The sequence below is a fragment of the Coregonus lavaretus genome, assembly GCF_964263955.1.
Source record: "Coregonus lavaretus genome assembly, chromosome: 25".
NCBI classification, from domain to species: domain Eukaryota; kingdom Metazoa; phylum Chordata; class Actinopteri; order Salmoniformes; family Salmonidae; genus Coregonus; species Coregonus lavaretus.
The window spans coordinates 16804914-16824813 of record NC_140012.1 but is presented as its reverse complement, the minus strand read 5'-3'; the positions used below and the strand labels follow the sequence as shown (position 1 = coordinate 16824813).

Here is a 19900-nt window from a genome sequence, read left to right as displayed (position 1 = left end):
ACCCCTTGACTTATTCCACATTTGTTGTGTTACAGCCTGAATAAAAAATTTTAAAATAGTTTTATCTCACCCATCTACACACAATACCCCCTAATGACAAAGTGAAAACATGTCTTTAGAAATTTTAGCAAATTTATTGAAAATGAAATACATTAATGTCTCATTTACATAAGTATTCAAACCCCTGAGTCAATACATGTTAGAATCACCTTAGGCAGAGATTACAGCTGTAATTATTTCTGGGTAAGTCTCTAAGAGCTGTGCACCCCTGGAGTGTACAATATTTACACATTATTCTATTTAACATTCACATCGACGGGGATGTAGTGGAGTGGGTCGAGAGCTTCAAGTTCCCTTTGTGTCCACATCACTAAGGACCTATCATGGTCCAAACACACCAACACATGAGGCTGAAAAGATTTGGCATGGGCCCTCAGATCATCTTGAATGGCTGTATCACCGCTTGGTATGGCAACTACAGAGGCGCTACAGAGGGTAGTGCGTACGGCCCAGTGCATCACTGGTGCCAAGCTCCCTGCCGCCAAGCTCCCTGCCATCCAGGACCTCTATACCAGGTGGTGTCAGAGAAAGGTCCTACAAATTGTCAAAGACTCCAGCCACCCAAGTCATAGACTGTTCTCTCTGCTACTGCACGGCGAGCGTTACCAGAGCGCCAAGTCTGGGACCAAAAGGCTCCTGAACAGTTCTATCCCCAAGCCATAAGACTGCTGAAGAAAGTTAATCAGATAGTTACCCAGACAAGATGCATTGATGCTATTTTTTGCACTGGCTCTATGCACACTCACTGGACTACACACTCACACATACTACACTGACACTCCAACACACACACACACACACACACACACACACACTTTATTATCTATGTCACACTCTGGCTCCGGGACTTGTATTTGAGCCAGGGTGTATTCGTGTTGTTGGGGTTTGTTTTGGTTAGGTTGGGAATAGGGTGTGTTCATTTGGGTGTGTGTGGTTTTGGTTAGTTCTTGTGTAGTCATGTGACTCCCAATCGGAGGTAACGAGTGTCAGCTGTCGGCTCGTTATCTCTGATTGGGAGCCATATTTATCTGTATGTTTTCCTTTGGGTGTTGTGGGTTTTTGTTCCGTTTCGGTCGGTGTACCGTGGACTTCATGAGTCGTCTTTTGTTTGTAGTTCGAAACTTTAATTAATAAAGTCATGTTTCTTGCACACGCTGCGCCTTGGTCTCCTTCGCTCCTAGACGACCGTGACAGAAAAACCCACCAATCTAGGACCAAGCGGCGTGTCAAGCGGCAACAGGATCCACCTACACAGGATTCATGGACATGGGAGGAGATACTGGATGGAAGGGGTCCTTGGGCACAACCGGGAGAATATCGCCGCCCTCGTGAAGAGCTGGAGGCAGCTAAAGCCGAGAGGAGGCAATATGAGGAGGCAGCACAGAGGCAAGGCTGGAAGCCCGTGAGCACTAGCCAAAAATTTCTTGGGGGGGGCCTTAAAGGGAGTGTGGCGAAGTCAGGTAGGAGACCTGCGCCTACTCCCTGTACTTACCGTGGAGAGCGAGAGTACGGGCAGACACCGTGTTACGCAGTAGAGCGCATGGTGTCTCCTGTACGCGTGCATAGCCCGGTTCGGTACATTCCAGCTCCACGTATCGGCCGGGCTAGATTGAGCGTTGAGCCGGATGTCATGAAGCCGGCCCAACGCATCAGGCCACCAGTGCGTCTCCTCGGGCCGGCTTACATGGCACCAGCCTTACGCATGGTGTCCCCGGTTCGCCTACATAGCCCGGTGCGGGTTATTCCTCCTTCCCGTACTGGTCGGGCGACGGGGAGCATACAACCAGGTAAGGTTGGGCAGGCTCAGTGCTCAAGGGAGCCAGTAAGCCTGCACGGTCCGGTATTTCCGGCGCCACCTCCCCGCTCCAGCCCAGTACCACCAGTGCCTACACCACGCACCAAGCCTCCTGTGTGTCCCCAGAGTCCTGTGCGTCCTGTTGCTGCTCCCCGCACTAGCCCTGAGATGCGTGTCCTCAGCCCGGGACCACCAGTTCCGGCACCACGCACCAGGCCTATAGTGCGTCTCGGCCGGCCAGAGTCTGCCGTCTGCCCAACGGCGCCTGAACTGCCCGTCTGCCCAACGGCGCCTGAACTGCCCGTCTGCCCAACGGCGCTTGAACTGCCCGTCTGCCCAAAGGCGCCTGAACTGCCTGTCTGCCCAACGCCGTCTGGACTGTCCGTCTGCCAAGCGCTGCATGAACTGCCCGTCTGTACTGAGCCTGCAAAGCCGCCCGTCTGCCATGAGCCTTCAGAGCCGTCCGCCAGACCGGAGCCGCTAAAGCCTTCCGCCAGACAGGAGCCGCTAGAGCCTTCCGCCAGACAGGAGCAGCCAGAGCCTTCCGCCAGACAGGATCAGCCAGAGCCTTCCGCCAGACAGGATCAGCCAGAGCCTTCCGCCAGACAGGATCAGCCAGAGCCTTCCGCCAGACAGGATCAGCCAGAGCCTTCCGCCAGACAGGATCAGCCAGAGCCGTCCGCCAGACAGGATCAGCCAGAGCCTTCCGCCAGCCATGAGCAGCCAGATCCGTCAGCCTGCCATGAGCAGCCAGATCCGTCAGCCAGCCATGAGCAGCCAGATCCGTCAGCCTGCCATGAGCAGCCAGATCCGTCAGCCAGCCATGAGCAGCCAGATCCGTCAGCCAGCCATGAGCAGCCAGATCCGTCAGCCAGCCATGAGCAGCCAGATCCGTCAGCCAGCCATGAGCCGTCCAGCCAGGATCCGCCAGAGCCGTCCAGCCGGGGTCCGCCAGCCAGCCAGGATCCGCCAGAGCCAGCCAGCCAGGATCTGCCATTCAGTCCGGTGCTGCCCCTTAGTCCGGTGCTGCCCCTTAGTCTGGTGCTGCCCCTTATCCTGGTGCTGCCCCTTAGTCCGGTGCTGCCCCTTAGTCCGGTGCTGCCTCTTAGTCCGGTGCTGCCCCTTAATCCGGTGGGGTTAAGTTGGAGGGTGGTCAGTTGGAGGAGGCTACGGAAGCGGGTAGTGACTATGGTGGGGTGGGGACCACGACCAGAGCCAGAACCACCGCCGAAGAGGTATGCCCACCCAGCCCTCCCTGGGTTAGCCCTAGTTGAGGCGCGGTCGCAGTCCGCGCCTTTAGGGGGGGGTACTGTCACACTCTGGCTCCGGGACTTGTATTTGAGCCAGGGTGTATTCGTGTTGTTGGGGTTTGTTTTGGTTAGGTTGGGAATAGGGTGTGTTCATTTGGGTGTGTGTGGTTTTGGTTAGTTCTTGTGTAGTCATGTGACTCCCAATCGGAGGTAACGAGTGTCAGCTGTCGGCTCGTTATCTCTGATTGGGAGCCATATTTATCTGTATGTTTTCCTTTGGGTGTTGTGGGTTTTTGTTCCGTTTCGGTCGGTGTACCGTGGACTTCATGAGTCGTCTTTTGTTTGTAGTTCGAAACTTTAATTAATAAAGTCATGTTTCTTGCACACGCTGCGCCTTGGTCTCCTTCGCTCCTAGACGACCGTGACAATCTATCCCGATTGCCTAGTCACTTTTACCCCTACAGTACCTACATGTACATGCAGTTGAAGTCGGAAGTTTACGTACACCTTAGCCAAATACATTTAAACTCAGTTTTTCACAATTCCTGACATTTAATCCTAGTAAAGATTCCCTGTCTTAGGTCAGTTAGGATCACCACGTTATTTTAAGAATGTGAAATGTCAGAATAATAGTAAAGATAATGATTTATTTCAGCTTTTATTTATTTCATCACATTCCCAGTGGGTCAGAAGTTTACATACCCTCAATTAGTATTTGGTAGCATTGCCTTTAAATTGTTTAACTTGGGTCAAACGTTGGTAGCCTTCCACAAGCTTCCCACTATAAGTTGGGTTAATTTTGGCCCATTCCTCCTATGTAACTGAGTCAGGTTTGTAGGCCTCCTTGCTCGCACACGCTTTTTCAGTTCTGCCCACACATTTTCTATAGGATCGAGGTCAGGGCTTTGTGATGGCCGCTCCAATACCTTGACCACAGCATGATGCTGCCAACCCCGTCCTTCACGGTTGGGATGGTGTTCTTCGGCTTGCAAGTCATCCCCTTTTTCCTCCAAACATGATGATGGTCATTATGGGAAAACAGTTATATTTTTGTTTCATCAGACCAGAGGACATTTGTCCAAAAAGTACGATCTTTGTCCCCATGTGCAGTTGCAAACCGTAGTCTGGCTTTTTTTATGGCGGTTTTGGAGCAGAGGCTTCTTCCTTGCTGAGCAGCCTTTCAGGTTATGTCAATATAGGACTTGTTTTACTGTGGATATAAATACTTTTGTACCTGTTTCCTCAAGCATCTTCACAAAGTCCTTTGCTGTTGTTCTGGGATCGCACCAAAGTACGTTCATCTCTAGGAGACAGAACGCGTCTCCTTCCTGAACGGTATGACGGCTGCGTGGTCGCATGGTGTTTATACTTGCGTACTATTGTTTGTACAGATGATCGTGGTACCGTCAGGCGTTTGGAAATTGCTCCCAAGGATGAACCAGACTGATGGAGGTCTACAACTATTTTTCTGAGGTCTTGGCTGATTTCATGATGTCAAGCAAAGAGGCACTGAGTTTGAAGGTAGGCCTTGAAATACATCCACAGGTACACCTCCAATTGACTCAAATTATGTCAATTAGCCTATCAGAAGCTTCTAAAGCCATGACATCATTTTCTGGAATTTTCCAAGCTGTTTAAAGGCGCCGTCAACTTAATGTATGTAAACTTCTGACCCACTTGAATTGGGATACAGTGAATTATAAGTGAAATAATCTGTCTGTAAACAATTGTTGGAAAAATTACTTGTGTCATGCACAAAGTAGATGTCCTAACCGACTTCCAAAACTATAGTTTGTTAACAAGAAATGTGTGGAGTGGTTGAAAAACGAGTTTTAATGACTCCAACCTAAGTGTATGTAAACTTCCGACTTCAACTGTATTACTTCAACTACCTCGTACCCCTGCACATTGACTCGGTACCGGTACTCCTTGTATATAGCCTTGTTATTGTTATTTTATTGTGTTACTATTTCCTTTAGTTTTTCTTATTTGCTAATATTTATATATTTTTCATACTTTTTCACTCTACATTGTTGGGAAAGGGCTTGTGAGTAAGCATTTCACATTAAAGTCTATACCTGTTAAATTCAGCATGTGACAAATAAAATTTGATTTGATTTGATTTATTTGACCGTGTTTTAGGTTATTGTCCTGCTGAAAGGTGAATTTGTCTGCCAGTATCTGGTGGAAAGCAGACTGAAACAGGTTTTCCTCTAGGATTTTGTATGTGCTTAGCTCTATTCTATTTATTTTTATCCCCAAAAAAACTCCCTATGTGATATTTCCTTTATTTTTTATTTATTTTGGTAAAAATGTCTAAAAACCTGTTTTTGCTTTGTCATTATGGGTTATTGCATGTAGCTTGATGAGGAAATCAATTTAATCCATTTTAGAATAAAGCTGTAATGTAACAAAATGTGGAGAAAGTCAAGGGGTCTGAATCCTTTCCGAATGCATTGTATGTAGCTACCTGACAATGAAGTCTGAGTGGGCCTCCTGCATGATTTGCTTCTCGGAGCGGATGTGCTCCTGTTGCCGAGTGTCCACGATGTGCCTCTTCTTCAGTATCTTCATTGCAAAAGTTTTAATCTCATTGCTTTTTAGCTGCACCTGCAGGACACAGACAATGCAAGATATTGAGCATCTCAAGGTCAACGACCACTAAAAGTGAATTGAACAACATCTTAGTTGTAAACATGTCCTGGCTGTGAAGATCAAGTCTTAGTTGAGCCATTTTTAACACTGTTTCTGGGACCCAGTAATAGCAGATGAGTCATGGGTCTATTCGTGACTCCAGAGGACCTGAAAATAGTTTGACTGGGAGTAGACATTCTTCCCATTGCCTATCTCAGGGAGCACCTACATGTCCGGGGTCATTCAATCCCCGGGCTGTCTAGCAATGGATTGCACTACAGTGAACATGATGACTGGAGGCGCAGTGCCAAAAATAGGACAGGGCAGGGGATTCCTCTTTAGGCCAAGATGCTGGGCTTTTCCTTTGTTGCAACTCTGAGACCCCACTGGTCTGCATTGCTCCATTCTAGCACTCACTTGATCAACCCTCACTTGCTTTTCTCTATCTGTTCGTGTCTATAATGTGTCAGTTGTTTAAGTGTATATTCATTTTTAATGACAAAATTACAATTGTGCATTGCAATATACAGGTAGCTGCCAAAATAAAGGGAACACTTGAGTAAATGAGGGATACAAATTATATTGAAAGCAGGTGCTTCCACACAGATGTGGTTCCTGAGTTAAGCAATTAACATCCCATCATGCTTAGAGTCATGTATAAAAATGCCCAGTTGCCCATTATTTAGGCTACTATGGCTAGAAGAAGAGATCTCAGTGACTTTGAAGAGGGGTTTCAGATCTCAACCCAGTTGAACACTTATAGGAGATTCTGGAGCGGCGCCTGAGACAGGGTTTTCCACCACCATCAACAAAACACCAAATGATGGAATTTATCGTGGAAGAATGGTGTCGCATCCCTCCAATAGAGTTCCAGACACTTATAGAATCTATGCCAAGGCACATTGAAGCTATTCTGGTGGCTCATGGTGGCCCAATGTGTTATGTTGGTGTTTCCTTTATTTCGGCAGTTACCTGTACAATGAGTCAAAAAGGTTTTAATATATTCATTCAAAATATAAATGATGTGTGTGTTTTGTGTGTAATTATAAATCAATCAATGTGTTGGCCTACATTTGGTGTAGTTAACCTCAAGTCTATTAGGCCTATACTACACATTCAAGCAGACTGAAGTTGGAAAGTTTCAGAGAACTCCTATGCTATGTAACACTGTGGGTCACATGGCAGGGTTTCATTACCTCTTCTGCCCTTATAGTGGAAAGTTACTTCAAATAGCCCAAAGACATTCTTGCTACCTGACGTTAGACTGCTCCTTTACAGGAAAAGAAGACCACTGATCCTTCCTATCCTATATCACTCAATTAAGTTCAACTTCTCTTTGCTCTTTATTCCCTGCCAATGGTTTATAATGAAATAGGACATGAGTCTCAAGAACTGTCTGGAAACGTAGAGCTTCAAAAATAAGGTATTCGATGATTCAACAAGGAATGAAATCACTCGACTACAGTAATCGTGTACACTCTTGAGGACCTCCTAGCAATTTTACCACCATGGAAAAAGTCACATTATCATCCATGAGCAACCTATCCAGTTGATACAGTATGACAAGACATTGGGATTGGGAGTGTAACAGTGTACAAAGAGAGAAAGGGAGAGAGAGAGAAAGACATTATAGACATATAGTGCATACAGACATACAGTACATACTTTATTTAAACATCCTACCAGCTCCACACGTCCGAAGCCTCCGACCCCCAACGTGTCAATTATGTTGAAGTCCTCCAGCTTCAGGTTGCAGAAGAAGGCATTTTCCGCTTCATATCTACATTTTTTGAAGTGGAAAAAGGGAAACTTCTTAGAAGTCTGGATGGAGTAGGAGGTGATAAGTAATGGCAATGGCGGGGAGGGAGACGGGAGACTGTTCTGACGCTCCCTCTCTTTCCGCACTGGGATAGGTAAGATCAACTCACGCATCTTGTCCACACTTTGGTCTTACCAAGTAGTGAAAAACAATCAATTGGATCCCTCTGACAATAGTCAATAATATGGTCAATAGAACAAAAGTATATGCCTTGCCGGACAAAGTTGTTGATCTGTTGCTTCACCAACACGTTCTACACAGCATCTGTAAGAGTTCTTTCTCGAAAGTGGAGTTAAGGCACCATTTCCAGTTCATATTTAGAGGATTTGAATATAGCGTTATCTGGGTGTGGAAGATTGGTGAAGTAGCCAGATCTTCAGATTTAGTCTGCATGTATCGCAGTCCGAATACGCTTCCTCAGAGTCCTCTGGGTGTGTTGAGTTCAGAGTCCAGCAATTACAACCCTCAAGGTAGACATCCTTACTTTGAAGAAGCCACCCAGAGTATTGCAAACAAAGCAAAGAAAATAAACAGGCATACACTTCTGGTAGAGATAACCCTCTAAAAGTTCAATCCAAAAGAGTTAAATCCAACACTGAACCAACTTGTGCTCTGCAGACAGGCAATGAAATTTACAGTACGTAGGAATAGACTAAAGCCTTGAATCCAGACTGCAGGACAACGACTAAGGTGGGTGTCCGTGCCAAAACAAAAAGCCAAGTGTACTCGGCTCCAAGTACCAGTGACTACAAATACTGTTCGGCTGATCCCATTGGTATTAATAGCATGTGGACATTGCTTGAGGTTCACCCAGTTAGCATAGCTGTCACACCCCTGCCATACTGCCAAACTGAGCCTCCATCATCTGCAAGGCCTTACACCTCATTTATAACCTTGAAATGCAGATCACACCTCCATATTAAAGAACCATTATGGACAGGATTTGGTCCCTCACTGAGCTGAAGTGGATAGTGTCATTTTACTTATTTCTTGATCAGTTTGAACCAACTTGGTTGTTAACTACAATCATGAAGGATGGTCTTCAGTTAAGCTAATTGGTGAATGAGTGAATAACCAATTATTCACTCCTATAATAATCCTGTATGGTTGTATGGAAAATCTGACAGATAAGCAGGCCTGAAAATACCCTGTGAACAAGGCTATCAGGTTGTTTCCCTGTAATGGACAGACATCTGAGCTACTGAGTGATCCCCCAGAATCTGTGTTGGGACATGTGACTGAGTGTCTGCTTCATCTGTCCCATATGCTGAGAATTATCGGCCATCTTCAATGTGAGTTTGAGGTGAACAAAACAGGAAGCACCCATGTCATTTTAGTAGTATGAACTCATGGCTCACACTCTTTATCACACATCTTACACCCACTGCATCACACCATGCTGGTGGGACTTGAGTCCCCAAAGACAGGGGGAGAGGGGAGTTGCTACTAGCCACGTCTGAGGCCAAAGTCACGTTACCAAACACACATCAGCTGACCGCTCATTGGACTTAAGTCTGGTGACCCACTATTGAAGCCCTACGTATTATGACAAACAATAGGTTCAGGGTTTATAGGTCTGCTCTCCACTGAGACCGTGTAGACGGGTATAAAGGCTTTTATTTTTATTTTTACAGTTCTAATGTGTCATATTTGTAATTGTTGAGTGTATTTCCTAGTGTTTTTGTTTTGTGTTTCTGTTTCTATAGTAACAGTTTAAACTGACATTTTCAAACTCTCCCTGACCGAGTTTGTAATACCTACATGTTTCAAGCAGACCACCATAGTCCCTGTTCCCAAGAAAGCGAAGGTAACTTGCCAAAATGATTACCGATCCTTAGCACTCACGTCGGTAGCCATGAAGTGCTTTGAAAGGCTGGTCAAGGCTCACATCAACACCATCATCCTGGAAACCATAGACCCACTCCAATTCGCATACCGTCCCAACAGATCCACAGATGATGCAATCTCAATTGCACTCCACACTGCCCTTTCCCACCTGGACAAAAGGAACACCTACAGATGAAGTCGGAAGTTTACATACACCTTAGCCAAATACATTTAAACTCAGTTTTTCACAATTCCTGACATTTAATCCTAGTAAAAATTCCCTGTCTTAGGTCAGTTAGGATCAGCACATTATTTTAAGAATATGAAATGTCAGAATAATAGTAGAGAGAATGATTTATTTCGGCTTTTATTCCCAGTGGGTCAGAAGTTTACATACACTCAATTAGTATTTGGTAGCATTGCCTTTAAATTGTTTAACTTGGGTCAAACGTTTCGGGTAGCCTTCCACAAGCTTCCCACAATAAGTTGGGTGTATTTTGGCCCATTCCTCCTGACAGAGCTGATGTAACTGAGTCAGGTTTATAGGCCTCCTTGCTCGCACACGCTTTTTCAATTCTGCCCACACATTTTCTATAGGATTGAGGTCAGGGCTTTGTGATGGCCGCTCCAATACCTTGACTTTGTTGTCCTTAACCCATTTTGCCACAACTTTGGAAGTATGCTTGGGGTCATTGTCCATTTGGAAGACCCATTTGCAACCAAGCTTTAACTTCCTGACTGATGTCTTGAGATTTTGCTTCAATATATCCACATAATTTCCCTTCCTCATGATGCCATCTATTTTGTGAAGTGCACCAGTCCCTCCTGCAGCAAAGCACCCCCACAGCATGATGCTGCCACCCCCGTGCTTCACGGTTGGGATGGTGTTCTTCGGCTTGCAAGCCACCCCCTTTTTCCTCCAAACATAACGATGGTCATCGTCTGCAAACTTGATGATTGAGTTGGAGGCGTGCTTGGCCACGTAGTCATGGGTGAACAGGGAGTACAGGAGGGGGCTGAGCACGCACCCTTGTGGGGCCCCAGTGTTGAAGTGGAGATGTTGTTTCCTACCTTCACCACCTGTGGGCGGCCCGTCAGGAAGTCCAGGACCCAGTTGCACAGGGCGGGGTTCAGACCCAGAATTGTCTGTAGACCCTGCCACATACGTCTCGTGTCTGAGCCATTGAATTGTGACTCCACTTTGTCTCTATACTGATGTTTTGCCAGTTTAATTGCCTTGCGGAGTGAGTAGCTACACTGTTTGTATTCTGCCATTTCCCAGTCACCTTGCCATGGTTGAATGCGGTGGTTTGCACTTTCAGATTTGCGTGAATGCTGCCGTCTATCCACGGTTTCTGGTTAGGGTAGGTTTTAATAGTCACAGTGGGCACAACATCACCTATACACTTCCTGATAAACTCCGTCACCGTTTCAGTGTATATGTCTAAATTATTTTCGTAAGCTACCCGGAACATATCCCAGTCCGCGTGATCAAAACAATCTTGAACCGTGGATTCCGATTGGTTAGACCAGCGTTGAATAGTCCTTAGCACGGGTACTTCCTGTTTGAGTTTCGGCCTATAGGAAGGGAGAAGCAAAATGGAGTCGTGGTCAGATTTGCCGAAAGGAGGACGGGGGAGGGCCTTATAACCATCCCGGAAGTTTGAATAGCAATGGTCGAGGATTTTAGCAGCGCGAGTTCAACAGTCGATATGTTGACAGAACTTCAGCAGCCTAGTCCTCAAATTTTCTTTGTTAAAATCCCTGGCTACAATAAATGCAGCCTCAGGATATGTGGTTTCCAGTTTGCATAAGGTCCAGTGAAGTTCTTTGAGGGCCATCGTGGTATCGGCTTGAGTTCAGTTGCCCTGGGGAGAGCAAACAAAGGATATGCTTCGGGAAAGTCTTATTCCTGGTCGTAATGCTGGTGAGTTACCGCCGCTCTGATATCCAATAGTTTTTCGCAGCTGTATGTAATGATGCAAAACACTTTCTGAGCTAATAATGTAAAAAATAATACATAAAGAAACAAAATACTGCAAAGTTTCCTAAGAGCTAGTCGCGAGGCCGCCATCTTCGTCGGCGCCAGGTACTGCCTGTTGTTCCTTTGCTGTTGTTCTGGGATTGATTTGCAGTTTTCGCACCAAAGTACGTTCATCTCTAGGAGACAGAACCCGTCTCCTTCCTGAGCGGTATGACGGCTGCATGGTCCCATGGTGTTTATGCTTGCATACTATTGTTTGTACAGATGAATGTGGTACCTTCAGGCATTTGGAAATTGCTCCCAAGGATGAACCAGTGGAGGTCTACAAATTGTTTTCTGAGGTCTTGGCTGATTTCTTTTGATTTTCCCATGATGTCAAGCAAAGAGGCACTGAGTTTGAAGGTAGGCCTTGAAATACCTCCAATTGACTCAAATGATGTCAATTAGCTTATCAGAAGCTTCTAAAGCCATGACATCATTTTCTGGAATTTTCCAAGCTGTTTAAAGTCACAGTCAATTTAGTGTATGTAAACTTCTGACCCACTGGAATTTTGATACAGTGAATTATAAGTGAAATAATCTGTCTGTAAACAATTGTTGGGAAAATTACTTGTGTCATGCACAAAGTAGATGTCCTAACCGACTTGCCAAAACTATAGTTTGTTAACAAGAAATGTGTGGAGTGGTTGAAAAACGAGTTTTAATGACTCCAACCTAAGTGTAAACTTCCGACTTCAACTGTATGTTAGAATGCTGTTCATTGACTACAGCTCAGTGTTCAACACCATAATGCCCACAAAGCTCATCCCTAAGCTAAGGACCCTGGGACTAAACACCTCCCTCTGCAACTGGATCCTGGACATCCTGACGGGCCGCCCCAAGGTGGTAAGGGTAGGCAACAACACATCTGTCATGCTGATCCTCAACACTGGGGCCCCTCAGGGGTGCATGCTTAGTCTCCTCCTGTACTCCCTGTTCACCCACGACAGAGTGGCCAAACACGACTCCAACACCATCATTAAGTTTGCTGACGACACAACAGTTGTAGGCCTTATCACCGACAACGATGAGACAGCCTATAGGGAGAAGGGACAACAACCGGGACAACAACCAGGACAACAACCTCTCCCACAATGTGAGCAAGACAAAGGAGCTGATCATGGACTACAGGAAAAGGCGGGCCGAACAGGCCCCCATTAACATCGACGGGGCTGTAGTGGAGTGGGTCGAGAATTTCAAGTTCCTTGGTGTCCACATCACCAACTAACTATCATGGTCCAAACACACCAAGACAGTCGTGAAGAGGGCACAACAACACCTTTTCCCCCTCAGGAGACTGAAAAGATTTGGCATGGGTCCCCAGATCCTCAAAAAGTTATACAGCTGCACCATCAAGAGCATCCTGACCGGTTGCATCCCTGCCTGGTATGGCAACTGCTCTGCATCTGACCGTAAGGCACAACAGAGGGTTGAGCGTACGCCCCAGATTTGGCATGGGTCCCCAGATCCTCAAAAGGTTATACAGCTGCACCATCAAGAGCATCCTGACCGGTTGCATCCCTGCCTGGTATGGCAACTGCTCTGCATCTGACCGTAAGGCACAACAGAGGGTTGAGCGTACGCCCCAGTACATCACTGAGGCCAAGCTTCCTGCCATCCAGGACCTATATACTAGGCAGAGGAAGGCCCAAAAAATTCTCCAGTCACCCTAGTCATAGACTGTTGTCTTTGCTACCGCACAGCAAGCGTTACCGAAGTGCCAAGTCTAGGACCAAAAGGCTCCTTAACAGCTTCTACCCCCAAGCCATAAGACTGCTGAACAATTAATCAAATGGCCACCCGGAATATTTACCTTTGTTTTTACACTGCTGCTACTCGCTGTTTATTATGTATGCATAGTCACTTTACCCCTACCTACATGTACAAATTACCTCGACTAACCTGTACCCCCGCACATTGACTCGGTACCTGTACCCCCTGTATATAGCCTCGCTATTGTTATTTTATTGTGTTTTATATATATATATATATATATATATATATATATATATATATATTTTTTTTAATATATTTGTCAATGTTTATATATTTTTTGTCTTCATTATTTTGTGTTATTTTTTAAAACTTTCGTTTATTGAGTAAATATTTATTGAACTGCATTGTTGGTTAAGGGAATTGTAAGTAAGCATTTCACAGTAAGGTCTACACCTGTTGTATTCGGCGCATGTGACAAATAACATTTGATTTGATTTAAGCACAAATCTCCCCCACCCCCTCATTTGTGGCCACCTGACTTGTCGTGGAGTCCATTCCATCAACCAACTCTCTCGAGGCCTTAAGAGGAAAAAGTTTACAGATGGGGTGTCACATGATGTAATTGGTGAGCTGCTGACAGAAGCTATGCTGAGGGATGCCTCCAGTGGACCAGACTGTCAGAGGCCTCAACGTTGTGGTGATTTTCCACTAGGTCGTTCTTCAGTCCCATTCGTCTGTCCCAGGGTAGCCCATGACTTTGAGAAGCAGTAAGGACGTTTAGGTTAACAGTGACCTTCTCATAAAGCAGGACTGTGAATGTAAAAATCTGATTGAGTTCTAGACACTTAAACCATATGTATTTTGTTTCACAGCCCATATGAGTGGTCCTCTGTAGCTCAGCTGGTAGAGCACGGCGCTTGTAACGCCAAGGTAGTGGGTTCGATCCCCGGGACCACCCATACACACAAAAAAATAAAAATGTATGCACGCATGACTGTAAGTCGCTTTGGATAAAAGCGTCTGCTAAATGGCATATTATTATTATTATTATATGAGGCATAGTAGCCTACTAGCTTAAATCAAGTGACTTTCTTATGTAAGTGTACAAGACTATACACAACGCCATAGAGCCTACAATGCTTGCCAGGTGCTAGAAAAGACGTGTCTTCAAACCACATTGCACCGTATGGATAATGGATTCTATAGCTACACAATGTCCTGTTATGAGACACACATGTAAAAACTTAGGTTGAAAAAAAAATCCTTCCTATCCAATCAAATTTCTCTAGGATACTGCCCCCGGCCCCTCAAAATACCAGAGCTACTGCTGAAAAGCGTGCTCACGACACAACAGTCACATTCCTCCATTCTGACATGACTACTTTCAATATCTGCACTATTGCTGCCGTGGCAGCTGTCAAAATATCTGCTAAATCCCAACCTGGGGCTGGATGAGGCCGCTCACCTCAGGGGTCAATGCACAACTAAGACCGACCCATAGGGGTTTGACCCCCATCTGTATCACAATACAGCCACCACAGAGGCAGAGATGACCAGAAATGATCCTGATAGAAGTGGGCTGCCAGGTGTTAATGCACAATGCGGTAATTTGACACGATTACGTCCCCTTGACCTGAAGACTTGGCGTTATCCTTGTCGCATTGTGTTTCATTCATTTCGGCTACCTTGCATCTTGTATTTTAAGAATGCACGTGTTCACAAATCGCGCATCCTTTGATGTTGTGAACTTCTTATGATCTTAAACTATTTGACTCAAACGATGTACTCGTAATTTTCTATTAAACTAATATTAAAGCTGCACTATGCAGAAATCGCTACACCATTCCCTGGTTGCTGAAATTCGAATAGTTCGCCTAATTTCAGTTTACATTTAATTAATTTAGCAGACACTCTTATCCAGAGCGACTTACAGGAGCAATTAGGGTTAAGTGCCTTGCTCAAGGGCACATCAACAGATTTTTCACCTAGTCGGCTCGGGGATTAGAACCTGCGACCTTTCGGTTACTGGCACAACGCTCTTAACCACTAAGATACCTGCCACCCTGTGACAAAACATGTGACAAAACATGCACGTAGTGTAGAAAATCATTGTACCATCTAAACCACTGTGAAATATATTTTCCTTAACCAATAATATTGTATTTTCAGCTGTTTGAAGCTGGTGTACAAAACTGAAAGTAAATGACGCAAAAACTAAACTTAAGAATGGGAAGCATAGAAATAGCGCATATAGAAGAGATCTACCGCTTCTTAGAATTGCTTTCAATGAGAATGACAGATCTATACCTCACATTTCTATGTGAATTTGGTCGGGTCGCCCAAAAAGTTACATATTGCAGCTTTGCCACCATTAAATGAATACTCTACAGCTAATACAGCTCCATATATGTGCAGTTGTGTTGTGATCGTGTAGCCGTAAATGTCATGGCCTTGTATTTGGGATTCTTCTGGTTCCTGATTCCATTCTCAGAGCTAAGCACGAGGTCTAACAGTCAAACATAAATGCTTTCCTACTGCGCTGACCTGCCAACAATCTCATCTTTGTTCCCTGCCAGTCATATGGCAGTAATGGCACCTCGTGATCTGTGGGTGGGCTCGTTTCACGTAACTCATGTCCACAAGAACAGCGGTAACATTCAAGTATGGTTGTCTTTTAGGTTGAACATGGTCAATGTAGGTGTAACTAAAACACAACATCTGGGACAAATAATGCATTACACATTTTTTGTCTAATTGTTTTTGCAATATACATTCTGTTCATCCGGCAAAATGGGCCAAATACTAACTTTTATGCAAAAGCCTGAGTTACACAAAATATCAGGATTCAGCCCAATGCGAGGCTACATGACTCCACTATATCCATATAAAGTAGCCTATTCCTTATTTGGAACTGAGGTACCTCAGTGCACCATTTACAATATATGGTTTCTTGTCATTGTTCCAAAACATAATCAACCTTGTGAATGCACTGGTACTATTCTTGAGCTGTCAAAGAGACACTGCCTAGGCTAGAACTAAAGGCACAAAAATAAACTCCTCTTACATAAGTGTCTCTCAATATAGTATTTCAGCAGTCAACAGGTCACACACCCTTTTGATTTACCAATAACATTACAGATAACGTCAATGAGTTGATCAGGTATTAGAAATGATACTTTTTGAAGACAATTGTACCGCTCTCTTAAAGAACGTGATTATAAAATAAGAAAACATCATGAAAAGTTTAATTAGGCTCATACAAATCAAGAAGTAAAATCAAGACAGTAGGAAACATCTCTACAAGTCCTGTGTAGCTCAGTTGGTAGAGCATGGCGTTTGCAACGGCAGGGTTGTGGGTTCATTTCCCACGGGGGACCAGTATGAAAAAAAAATACATAAATGTATGCACTCACTAACTGTAAGTCGCTCTGGATAAGAGCGTCTGCTAAATGACTGAAATGTAAACAAAACAGGGAGACTGAAATGAGTTTAAGAGCTCTCTATCCTTGAGAAGTCAATCACACACACGTGGAAACCGCAAGGTCAGTGCTTCTGGCCTGGCTGCCCTGCACTCTTAAGCCTGTGTCACACGTAGCAATTTGAAATGTATGTTGCAAATGATGTTGTCTCATGCAACTTTGCTGATACACAAAGCAATTCAAACAAAATTGAAATTGCATGCAACATCCAATCCTGTCCTACATCACATTTTGGTTTCATAAATTATTTGTTTATCAAACCGATTGGTAATTGCAACAGCATTGATATAGACGAAATGCTGGATGTACAATTTAGCTAGCTAGCCAAAACGTTGCCTATTTGCCTTTTTTTTAAACCAAGCTAGCTAGCTAACGTTAGTTAACCAAGCTAGCGACAGATAAGCTAGCTAGCTGGTGCAGTTCATGTTGGCAATTTCAGTTGAAACTGGACAGCGAAAGGTCTGGATTCACTTATAAAATGCTATTTATTGACTGCCAGACCATGTACATAAACCATGACTAGACATGATGTCTAGAATTTTTTATACATTTCCCATGTCTCTTCTGTCGCAGACACGTGGAGCAACCCAGATGCAACTTTGTTTCAAGCAACATCAATTGCATCCAGATTGCTTCGTGTGACATCGTCTTCAGAAAAAAGGGTTCCAAAAGTTTTTTTTTCGTCAGTCCCCATAGGTTAGCCCTTTTTGGTTCCAGGTATAACCTTTTTGGGGTCCATGTAAAACCCAAAAGGGTTCTACCTGCAACCAAAAAGGGTTCTCCTATGGGGATAGCCGAATAACCCTTTAAGGTTCTAGATGGCACCTAAGAGTGTGTTGCCACATATAGAAGCTGTTTATACCCCCTACCACCGACTGTCCACAGAAAAACAACATGTGTTTAGAGTGACCTAGCTGAAACAGCTGTCCAGGAGCTCTCCCACCCTCTAAGGTTTATAAACATAAGCCCTGTTCCGCCGGGGTGACCCCGGAGAGCCCGGAGAGGGCACAGTAGCCTACAGGCCAGGGACATAGAGCCAGCAGTAGGCTTAGGATCCTGATCTGTGGGCTGACTGATGGGATTGCTGGAGCTGTAGTAGTAGCGAGTGTATTACTCTACATGGAAAATCTGTCAACTCGTGGCTTGACATCAGTTTGTTGACATATTTACTTTTCTACTGTAGATGTCAATGTTATGAAGACAACATAATACATCATTGACAACTACGCTTATTTAACATGGGAAACGCTTGCTACCACGACTGCAAATTGTATATATTTTTTGGAAATTAATCTTAACTCCAGACCCCAAAACGAGGAAATGAATGATTTCCTCTCCTGTTGTTTCCTTCAGATAAGGCTTTATTTTAGAAGTTTTTGTGTGCTCCTCATAAATCAGAAAACCTAAAATAGAGTTTGATTTCCCAGAAACAGCACAAAGCCCATTTTAACAACTAGGCCTACAGGTCTTTTACTAAATAATGAATGTCAGTAGACCCCATGGATACAAATAGAGTCTGGTCTGTTTACTTAGTCATTGCACACACATTATTGTGAGTTCTGTATATTTCATTGACCCAACCGAACCGTGAATTACGTGTTCTCTATACTCCAGCCCATTCATATGCAAGAGGACTGACGAATGCATGAGAGGCCTGTCTGTCTCTATAGTGAATACATTATGCATCAAGACGCACACAACAGTAACAGTGACGGTTGTTACTCTACCACGACAACAACAGTTGCTAGTGATAGAGGAATCACAAAAGGATCTTGAGGGGTGAGCACATTGATATATTTCCTTAGTTACTAGTCTATGGCCTGTTTCATTGTCAATAAAAATATATCTCAATGTAGGAGTTGTCCATGTGTGACAGGCTTTGACATCAATGAGGCAGCTCCTGTAATAAGGATCACTAACCATTAGAGGGGGCACTTGCAACATTTTCAAATGATGGTACAAAGGCAATACAGAGAGTGCTTTAGCCTACAATACAAATGAATTGTACCCGTCCTGTCGTAACATTATGCAGCAGATGGCAGGGGAATAAGGCATGTGATACAATACACTACGATCTACAGTACGCCAACATAATAGACTGAAATATGCTGTCTGACACACACACACACTCACACACACACACACACAGGCCCCTGTAGATGGAGGGCATCGCACATACAGATGTAGAATCTTAATTTGACCCCTTTTGTTTCAGTAGGAAAATAATCCTGCAGGAGGATTTTAATATAAAAAGAACTATTTAGAATCTCCACCAGGGGGCAGCTGGAAGTGGTGTTTGTATAAAATGTGCACAGTACCTACCTTGTACCTTATGTAGGCTACGTGCAGGCTACAGAGCATCTCGTGTGAATTCTTATCTGTATTATTATAAATTGACATATTTCTAGGGGGTAGATGTATTTTTCGTTAGGGAAAATCATTTTTTTTAGTTCAATTGTTTTATTATATGTTGAAATTGACATATTTCTAGGGGGTAGATTTATTTTTCGTTAGGGAAAATACATTTTTTTAGATCAATTGTTTTATTATATGTTGAAGGCAAGCAATACACAGAATAAATGATGGGTTTCCTCAGTGCCTGTTTGGTCCAGCGGTTAGAGCCAATGACCCAAGATGGCGTAGCAGAGCGGTCGTGTTCTCCATGTAAATAGTCTGTTTTTTATTTTTATTTATTTTATTTTATTTTTTGTATTTTACGTATATATTTCCCTATCACACTTTTCATCCTTCTACTAAATACACTTTCCTGCAACCCGCCTCACTCAATGTGGAACGGATTCTATTATTTACTCACCTATCTAGAATCTCCAGTTGAAACTAGCCAGCCAGCTAACTAGCTAACTAGCTACTTGCTATTAGCCACCGTTACCGATTTTCACCCAGAACATCGGATTTTCTGCCGGAATAACTGAATCACTGGACCTTAACACCGGATCTAGCTAGCCGCAACCGAATGGATGTCGAATGGATGTTGCTGTAGGCTAATCACCACTGCCCCCGAAGCACCAGTTAGCCTTGAGCCTTGAGCTAGCCCCGGCTATCTACTCTCTGTCTACCGGACGGGAGTAGCCAGCTAACCAGCTAACTAGCTACTTGCTATTAGCCACGGTTAGCGGCTTTTCTCCATTGTCCATGGCCTGCACTACCTACCAGCCAGCTCTAGCCTGGACTATATTAACGTTGTTGTTGGCTAATCAGCCTTGAGCTAGCCTTGAGTCAGGCACATCTCCCGGCTATCTACCTCTCTGTCAATCGGACGGGACCTCCTAGAGTCGA

General features: G+C 44.4%; 1 protein-coding gene across 2 annotated transcripts in view; it reads right to left on the bottom strand.

The window, feature by feature from the left end:
- Positions 1 to 19900, bottom strand: part of LOC311101147 (cGMP-dependent protein kinase 1-like) — a 155469-nt gene that overhangs the window by 2053 nt on the left and 133516 nt on the right. The window contains exons 10-11 of one of the 2 annotated variants that reach the window (XM_084142218.1): positions 7405 to 7519; positions 5576 to 5715 (exon numbers count right to left, since the gene is read on the bottom strand). In XM_084142218.1, coding sequence (XP_083998344.1) covers positions 5576 to 5715; positions 7405 to 7519 — 255 coding nt within the window. The remainder of the gene's footprint in view (positions 1 to 5575; positions 5716 to 7404; positions 7520 to 19900) is intronic. The other variant, XM_084142219.1, reaches the window with a different exon arrangement.